The 9,549-nt window shown below is 42.7% G+C and overlaps 1 protein-coding gene across 1 annotated transcript in view; it reads right to left on the bottom strand.

Moving 5' to 3' along the window:
* Nucleotides 1–226: 226 nt before the first annotated feature.
* Nucleotides 227–9,549, bottom strand: part of kcnq2b (potassium voltage-gated channel, KQT-like subfamily, member 2b) — a gene marked incomplete at both ends in the record, with an annotated part of 36,128 nt that continues 26,805 nt past the window's right edge. The window contains 4 exons of the mRNA XM_080845472.1: nt 227–967; nt 1,127–1,259; nt 4,914–5,045; nt 5,233–5,341. Of these exons, the coding sequence (XP_080701598.1) occupies nt 227–967; nt 1,127–1,259; nt 4,914–5,045; nt 5,233–5,341 (1,115 nt within the window). The remainder of the gene's footprint in view (nt 968–1,126; nt 1,260–4,913; nt 5,046–5,232; nt 5,342–9,549) is intronic.

Genomic DNA, 9,549 nt, shown 5'->3' with positions numbered 1-9,549 from the left:
GGCACAGAAACTGCATACTGGCATCCGTCGTTTGAACACATCCTGACCCTTGACCCAGTAGTATCACAGAGGAGCCAGAGCAGGCAGTGTCCGTGGCTAGGGCACTGATGTCCGACTAGGACAGTTTACAGGCATTGGTAATGTACAGATCAGTGTACCAACCGCTCACATTTGACCAGGTGGCTCTCTACGTTGTTCTTCCATCAAAGGCATCACTCCTGCTGGCTTACTTGGGCGCGGTCCAGCCTGTGTCCCCGTACGCTCCTTCCCCGGTGGCAGAGTGTGGCGAGGGGGCACAGAGGTCGGAGTCGGTGTCTGACTCCCCCTCTGCGATGTAGGACCGCGCCTTGGAGCAGTGGGCCACGTTGCTGAAGTAGTCGTTGTTGAGGAATTCTCCCAGGTTCTCCTTGGACTGGGAGATGCTGAAGCCACTGAAGGAGCGCTCCAGCTCCTCGTGGTCCACGGAGGGGATGGAGATGGAGGTGTCACTCTCCCCCTCTGCCTGCGCCAAGCCCTGGGCCTCCCTGGCTTTGGCTTCACCCCTCCGTCTGGCACCCCGAGAGTGGCGGCCGTCTTTGTGAACGTTGTGGCCCCCGGATGAGCGCTCGTTGGCAGGGGGAGGTGGAATGCGCACCAGGGAGGGGTCTCCCACAGGCGATGCTCCCCGGCTGTGCTGGGGGCCGTCCGGGTGGGGGTGCGGGTGCCAGGACGTGGAGGGGGGGCACTGGGACTGGTTGAGACTAGTGGTGGGAGGGGGATCAAAATTCTTCTGCCCGGCCGAGCTGCTGGAGCGGATGATTTTGGTGATGGAGCCATTCTTGTCCAGGTGGTCCACTGGACTATGGTACGGAGGGGCAGGATCAGGCTCTTTAGAGCCAAAGTAAGCATCAGTCTCTGACTGCGGTATGTTCATTCTCTGGATGTAGATATTCACCAGGAAGTCGAGCTTTCTTTCCATCGACATGATCTGTCATGAAGAAAACCAACCATACCATCAAGCAATCCCTAAACCATTAAGGCATGAGCTCAGATTCAAGTGAGGCCAAAGGCAAGTGCTTTGTCAATAAAGCATGATCACCATACATTTTCAGCATGTTCTACAGACATTCAGTTCAGTGCACCATACCTGCTTCTCCACTTTCAGCAGTCTTCCCATCATACTGGGATCTTCTGCACTCTCCACCTCAGTGGTCTCAGTGGTCCCTTTTGGACGATCCTTGTCTGTGGCTGGAGGACCTCTACCAACAATCTGGTCAACTCTACCAAGCAGAGCAAAGAGATACAACATCTAGAATAAAGAAAACACTCAAGCAAAAACACCTTTTGTCAGGCCAGTGTTTGTAGGTCACTATTTCTAATGTTTTTGCATCCAACATAGAGTTTTCTTTATTGGAAATGTGTACAGCAAAGGTGACAAAAGCTTGCAGTAATTAATGTGTTCTATTATGGAGTCATTAGGTATGTGTAATGGCTGTGACGCCTAAGTTATTTACTGTCTTCTGTAGAGTGATTACAGAGGTTATATGTGATGAAAGGAATGTGACTGTCATTATGTATAATACATCTTCCATTTAATGTAGTGTTCGAATTAAAAACTTGTGGCGGCCCTGCAGCATACCAACCCCTTCAGGTAATTTACAGGGAGGGATGAGGCCCATCTGTCTCCAAGCTAGTCTGTTATGTGCTGTATGAAAAACACTGATAGGTGTGATCTCAAGATGAGGACAGACCTACAGTTGGCATATACTGGTCACAGGTAGTATTCTCATTCTTGTACTCATCAGCCCATTGTAATGGCAGTGTCCTTGTGTGTGTCCTGTGTCATGATGTTTAGAGTCTAGTGTGACATTATGGAGAAGACAGCTCCTCACACTCAGGCACACTTTTCACCTTTACCAGCACAGTGCAAAAGGTATGGCAGTGGGTATGGGTGCATGCATTGTGTTGACAATGGGATGAGTAAGTTCACTGAGAAAGAGAGAGGAGATCAGGAGACAGAAGAGAGAAAGAGAGATGGATGGATAGAAGTAGAAAAAGAGGTCATGGCCATATAACATATGTTTTTATTTGAACTGCACTGATGTACTGGACACGCGTGTCACTGAAGACACATCATGTTAACATTAGCATACAATGGTGCTTGTTATAACCACTCCCATGACAACTTCTGACAAATGACAGTCCACCAAATTGGCCTTTACCTGCTAGAGTGTTTTCTGCAGCTCCAGCCGATAACATTTAGTCATCAGTCCCTCTCATGCTATGAATGGTTATAAGCAGTTCCATTTTCTGGTTATGAAAACATTATGATCGCTCAGTAACACGTTATTATCGTGGTGTTGGTCTCAATCAAAGCCAGTGATTCTCTCTGATGGAAAATATACCCTTGACAAGACTAATGGATGCACATGTACTATTAATAGCAAGCTAATGAAGTAATGATAGCACAACTTCAAATTCAGATTTACTCCTAATTGATGTGTGCTATAATGGGGTATTGCAATTGACGTATGCTAGATGGAGCATGTATTAACAGACAATATCTTTTAGTTAGATTTTATGAATTTTAAATGAATTGTCTGAAAATGGACTCTTCATAAGGACAATGCCCAGTGCTTTGTAATAAACTGGCCAAAGAAATAACTATTTGAAATGTGCAGACAGCATTTAGGTAAGGATATAAAACATGGCTGGAATCTAAAAAAGAAGAGACAATGATTGCAGAAAGGCCTCAAGATCTAATGGGCATAGTGCACCAGGTGGCATGCATCTCTTTCATGCCAGCGTGCAGAAGAGACGTGGTGAAATGCGACAGTTATATTTCCGTCATAGGAACCTCCTTTGCTCTACAACTGCAGATGCATTTTGGCACCTTGTTGATAGATAATATTTTTTTCTGAGGTTGTCTTTTGGAAGCATTGCAAGCAGTCGAGCACAACCTTTTTTTGTTCAGCTATATGACTGGCTACCTGCCTGTTGCTTGTATGCACCTTGCAAACATAATTCACCCAATGTATTAGTTTATTATCTTACGGGTTACATTGTTTGCTCACAGCTCACAAAGGTTTACATGGAGACAGATTGGCAGCTAGACCAAATATCAAATATCATATATTTACTACATTAGCTGTAGTATCGAAAAATGTACACAGTGGCACAGATTTCATTTCATGTGCATTTCATGTGAAGTTCTTCATCCAATATTAAACGATGATCTAATCTGGGTGATCAATGCATATCCAGTTATTGAATCCAGAGCTACATCTCTCCATTTCTGAGGCCCTATAAAAACAGATTTAGAGCTCCTGCAGGCTTGGCTGCATTCGACCCAATTCAGGGAGTAAATTAAAGGCCTATTAGACAGATTTGGCTTTGTTACTTTGGACCCTAAGATGAAGCTATCCGCATTGATGAAATAATGGTTGTTTTGTTATGGAGGGTATATGTCTCCAACTCCCGATTTAGGGATACGGTATGCCCCCTAATGAGAAGTGGAAAAGGGCTTGTCTGCTCCGCTATAGATAAGAAGAGATGTCTGCTCCGCTATAGATAATTTGATTTACCGATGAGGTAGGTTCTGATTTGTTCAATTCACAACCATTAGACAAGCTCTGTTGTTTTGCAGCTGAGCTGCAGATTGAGTCAAAACGACAGCTGTCCCACTCATCAGTCACATAGCTTGAATCAAAAAAAGGTTGCAGGCAAATTTTCTTTTAGCCTCCCCATTAGCAGTAGAGGGAGAGAGAGAGATGCTCCAATGCGAGGGCGAGGGATGCAGTCTAGGGGGTCCTAACCTAGGAGAGAACTGAGGTGACTCTTTGGTTCCTTTGGTTGTAACCTTCTTATGGCGGGGGGTGGAGGGTCCAGGGGGACCCAATATCATATCTATCCTGGCAAAGCAAATAGAGAAGACACCGGCACAGGGCAGGGTGACCCAACACAGACCAGACTAGTCGTCAGGGTCAGATGCACATTGAATAATGACGGAGAACATAAGGAGTAGGTATACAAGGGAAAGGGTTCCATAAAGGGAAGAGAGACACAGGACAAGTAGGTTTAAATATATTCCAGACACGTCAATTTGAACAGCAGAATCACTGTTTTCCTGTTACATTTCTTTTATCTACATTATCATCAATCAATTATTAAAAGTTTGACATTATTTCATGCGGTACTGTAATTGGTTGTTCCATGAAGAGAATCTGTCTCATTTCTGCATATGACTTGGAAAAGTAGGAATATATTTGCATATATATGGAACCATCTACAGTATATGCAAAAGGGATGGGTTTTACCAGTAACATTACTGATTATTCAATTATGATGGTAAAACATCTAAATGCCTACGTGTCTTCATAAGATGCCGTCATAAGATTATCTCTGCTAAACACACTACCCTTTTCTAGTATTAATGGGCTTATGTCATTCCCAAGGTCTTTAATATCTTTCTGTCTGTGAAAACAGGCGGGATCTAGTGTCAATAAACATCTGAATGAGTTCTGCACAGTATGTGTCAAGAATGAACTTTGGCACAAGATGTTTAGGACAATAAAACCACCACAAAATGACAGTGACCACAGTACTTCACAATATGAGCTTTGTGGGAGATGTAGTTTGTGCCACCAGTGGTTAAGGAGGACGACACATGGGTGGAAAATGTAGGGCATCACTGCTGAGAACAAACATCATGGATACTAGACAAGAGTGTGGGAGCGGTACGTGGCACATGCCATGTGTCAGTATCCTGGTGTCAGACTGAGTGTGATAACCAGTGATTCACAGAGTGAGGGTGAGAATAGAGGAGAAATAGAACAGCAGAAATAGAAATGGGGATAAACAGGAAGTAGGATAAACAGGAAGTAGGCACTGGTAATACAGGGAAGGAGTTGGCCTGTCACGGCTCAGTGTCTTGCCTGGACTGCAGGTTTTTAATCCTGGCCAGCATGTCCAGGTGGCCGGCCGAGTACTGCTCTATGACGTCCATCACGTCGTACGGCCTCAGACTCTCCTTGAACTTTCGCTTTGAGACCATAAACCTCATTATGCTGGAGGGAAAGAGGTTTTACATTCATTAACTCAGTCGCAGACTGGCAATCCTGAATTAAACGTAGCATAATAGAGCATAATGTTACACCGCAATGTGACGTGCAGAGGCAATTACTGGAGGATGCAGAAAATACATTCATGGACGGAAAAAAAATGTGAGCTTGAACATTGGTCGATTTTGCTTACCACACAGCCCTGATGGTGATTTTGAGTCCGGGCGTTAAATCCTGAGACACAAACTCACAATGGCAACTTTTATTGTCATCCACAATATCTTCCCCGGGAAGGCTTGCTTCTAGAAAACACGACACGAACACAACAGGCCTCCAGGGTTAGTGCACACAAGAGCGCCTCTCCCAATTTCTCTCACCCTTACCAACTCAGTCGGGATCAGAAGGGGTGGGGTGTCTGGCATGAAACCAAGCAGAGGCCAGCCACAGCCATTAACTTGCAGAGCCCAGTCCAGTAAAAGAGTGTGCCATTGGACACCGTGTTAGATCAGGGCAGGTTAATGGACAGTGCCGTTTCATCTCATTGGCTAGGTGATGCAACTAGGGTCTGATGCAGGAAGGAAGGGGGGGGGGGGGGTTAAGGGTCAACTGTGTGGTCACTGTGGCCCAAAAGTAGAGTGTCATTCACTTGCGCTGCCCATGTGACCATGGGTGTAGGTGGCCCTAGCTGTCACATCTATTGAAGTCACAGAGACTGTTAAAACTACCAGACAGTAGAACTGATCTCAAGGATTCCACTGTCAGGTTATGGAGGTATAAACGGTAAGAATAATGCTGTTTGATCTATGATACTGCAGAGCAAGGTGTCAGACTATTTCTGCTAGACTATACAAAGTATTTCTATGAATCCAAGCAGAGATCTAAGACCCCAATTTTTTAGTGAATGGGCAGACTCCTGTTTGACATAAATGGTTATTGTTCTCTTTGACCTAAGCTCACTCACTGCAAGTCTTCTCCGAAAAGGGGGAAAATGTATGCCTGTTTCACAATGATGTTTTATAATCAGTTGGATAATGGAATTTGCTGTCTATTCACAGATCTGGAGGGGAGTGGAGAATTCCCCTTGGTACTGTGAGGCTACAGATGTGATTTACCAAATGGGTAGACAGACCCAAATTCATTTAAGAAGTGCTGATATTTCTCAGCAGATGATGTTCCTCTTTCAGTCCTTTGAAATAATTATGGTACAGAAATAAAATAAGTTTGTTATTGAATAAAGGTTTTCAGTCCTGTGCTGTGAAATTCTTTGTGTGACAGACATGTGTGTGTGTTTAGGGGGGATGGCAGATGTTAGTACTGTTTCATGTGAGCCATGCAAACACCTATTGTTAAGGGGGTGTTACCTGGCATGTGTTGACCAGTTTTGGGCCACAGTGTCAACCTGCTGTGCCCAATTTTGTCTCCGGCTGCCAGACCATGTGGCACTGGAGAGTGGCTTTTATCGATCGTGCTCTCAATGACACGAAGAACCGCAGGCCCCTGAAACTGCCAATCAAACTGTACCCACAGGTGTATGGAGTTAGCCCAGACAAATATTTATCCTGTGACGAATGCACAGTTTCAGAGGTCAGCGGTTCCGGCTTAAGGGTTCTACTTTGGATTCAGAGGTTCTTCAGAGAAGAATTAATAGCTTTTCCTAACATGCAAGTTTGAGTGCAAGTCCAGCAGCCATGTTGGTTACAGTGCACAGCTCTTGATTTCAGCCTACTTGCTGAGGTCTTAGATCCAGATTCGTGGAATGATGGTCCCTGCCATGTGCTTATGGAATGGTTTCAGAACTGAAACATGCATTTTTTTATCAGATCTGCGGCTTCTATGGGTTCACATATAGGCTTGCTTAGGTGGCCATAACCCCAGCAGATATGCGATATTCTCTTACTGATCAACCCTTCAATTGCTGCAAAGAGTTGAGGGGAGAGGAGAGATGAAAGTAAAGGCTGGTTAACATAAGCTGGTAGAAATGATAACAATGAATAAAACAGGATCTTTGGGTCACCCAACAGAAGATAAGAACAAAAACAAACAAACAAAAAAAGTGCAGCCTTCCAGCTCATAAGGATATTTCTTTGGAATATTTAAAGCAGTTAAACTCTCTGAAGGCACAGGAGAGCTTTGCCTATGTCTCTGCACCGACTGACGCACAAGCAGATGAGTGCTGGTCCATTAGCAATTATGGGCTTTTTGATGAAATGCATCTCTTTCCAAAGACAGCCATTTGACTTAGTGGAAAGGGCCTTCTGGGGCAGTTAAAAGCTTGGTTGGTAAAAGACGAGAACCTGGTTTGCAAAACGTAGTTTGCATTAGGGTTACACTAATTCATCCTTACAGCATGCAATGCTGCCTTGAAACGGATACGAGATGTACTCCAGCTTATAAGGGTGGATGGGCACAGTTGTACTCTACTTGTTTGTAATGTTTCATTATAAAGCCTGGCTGTACCTTCAGGAGAGGAATATACCATATATTGACATCTGCAAGTAAAACAAACAAACAAACAAAAAACTAAAGACATAAACTATATAAGATAAAGACAACCAGGCATTAAAGTTAATATGCATTTGATGGAGAGAACATTTCCACTATACAGTATCAGGTAATTGCTCAAACGTTTGGTTTTCAAAATCATGATAATTGACCTACCACAGAGAAACACACTAATAAATCCATTAGCCCACACACTAGAAATCAAATTAAATGAATGTCCCGTGGTCTTAAATGCAAGCCAATCACAAGTGTTAACTTCTCTATGCTAAATCATAACATTTGATTGAAAAAAAGCAGCAATTCATGATTTTGAAAACCGCTATGTATGTATGCTATGTATGTAACAGTAATCGTTTTATCACTAAATGTATACAATTAATACAAAATGGCTGACATCAATGAGAGACTGAATGAAACAAGTAAGCATGCCCTATGCATACATCAATAGTGTTAAATAAACCACAACACATAACCACATCTTACTGACTAATCAGTGAGTGAGTATATGAATAACATAATGAATGGCAAAATGTGAGATTTCATGCTTCATGCCTTAAAAGGATACACACAACTCTATTCTAAACATAAGCAACACCTGCTCTGACACAAGACTGCAGTGAACTCTTGTAGTAAACATTTGAAAGACTATGGTGTTGTTTGTCAATAAAGTATAAAGGCAAGACACGGGAGCTGAGGTACATGTGCTTTTCATGATATAATCTATAGTACAGTCCCCCATTCAACTACAGCAAAATAAAATGTTGTCTATCAGTAAAATCATCTGCCTGGGTCAGACATGATTTCCCTGTCTCTAGTCATTCATATCATTCACAAACCCAGAAAACATAGAGGAACCAGATTATTTAGCTGGCAAACGCAGTTTAAAAGTTTCAAAAGTACCAACACTGTTTATTTTAATTTTCCTGTCTTGTGTTGTCAGCACCAAGGTTCGTGGACAGCAGCACATTTCCAAATACTACACACTTACTACTTTGTTCTTAACTGCATGTTTGCTGCAAAAAGGGTTCAGATGACAGCAATATGGGGGTAAAAGCTGTGTTAAGGAGACTGTGATAGACATGCAGCTTATGAGTAAATGTCTTTACAGATGCTGTAAAGAATGTCTGCACAGATGCTGCACAAGTCTCCAGCAGGAGGCCTCTAATTATTCCTGTTCTATAGGACAAGATGGCAAGCAGAGGACTCGGGTCAAAACCCGCAAGCGATCCAGATCAGACCAGGGCCAGAATCTGTGAATGAGGCGACTGCATTCGGACTCAGCAAGATGTCTTAGGCTACCGACAAAAAGACTAGTGCACTAGTGAGTACACACATGAATACATAAATGCATATGAGTGATAATGAGTAGTGAAATAATTACGTTAAAAAATGGTGTTCAGGCATTTCAGAAAAGACAAACAGATGAAAGAAAGCATGCAGAGGTTGGTAATGCTGTGACTACATTTTTATTAGTAAAATAAATATTTTAAAACATAGTAAAAATACAAAAGAATACAAAAACTTGTTAAACATAACATGTAAAGTAACAATACAGAAACAAAACAACTGAATATTACAAATTGTTGTAGGTTTTGTTACTTCAAATAAATAAAGAGTATTTCTGTTTTTTTACAAAATGATGATGTTAACAATAAATCATAAACACACTTAACAAACTCAAGATGATAGCATATCTGTATGTTGTTAGTTATGCTATACTGTTGACATGTTTGGTGGATGCCATTTCTACAGGTTGAGGTTGCATGGGCCAGGCCCGTTGATTTTGCCTGACCTGGTGAGCTCTTCTGCCTTAAATCTTCCGTTTGCAGCTCAATCAGGACTTTAGTCAAACAGAGAAATGAAGAGGAAAATGTCAGAATCCAGTATCACCGTCCTTCCATCATCATATATCAATGTGATACAAATGCACATGACTATATGTTAAACTACTGGACAAGCCTCTACAAATCGGTTGAATTAATAAAGAAAGAAGCAATGACAATTGCCA

The sequence above is a fragment of the Sprattus sprattus genome (assembly GCF_963457725.1).
Source record: "Sprattus sprattus genome assembly, chromosome: 10".
NCBI lineage: Eukaryota > Metazoa > Chordata > Actinopteri > Clupeiformes > Clupeidae > Sprattus > Sprattus sprattus.
Note: the sequence above shows the minus strand (reverse complement) of the source record. Positions and strands in the feature narration are given on the sequence as shown.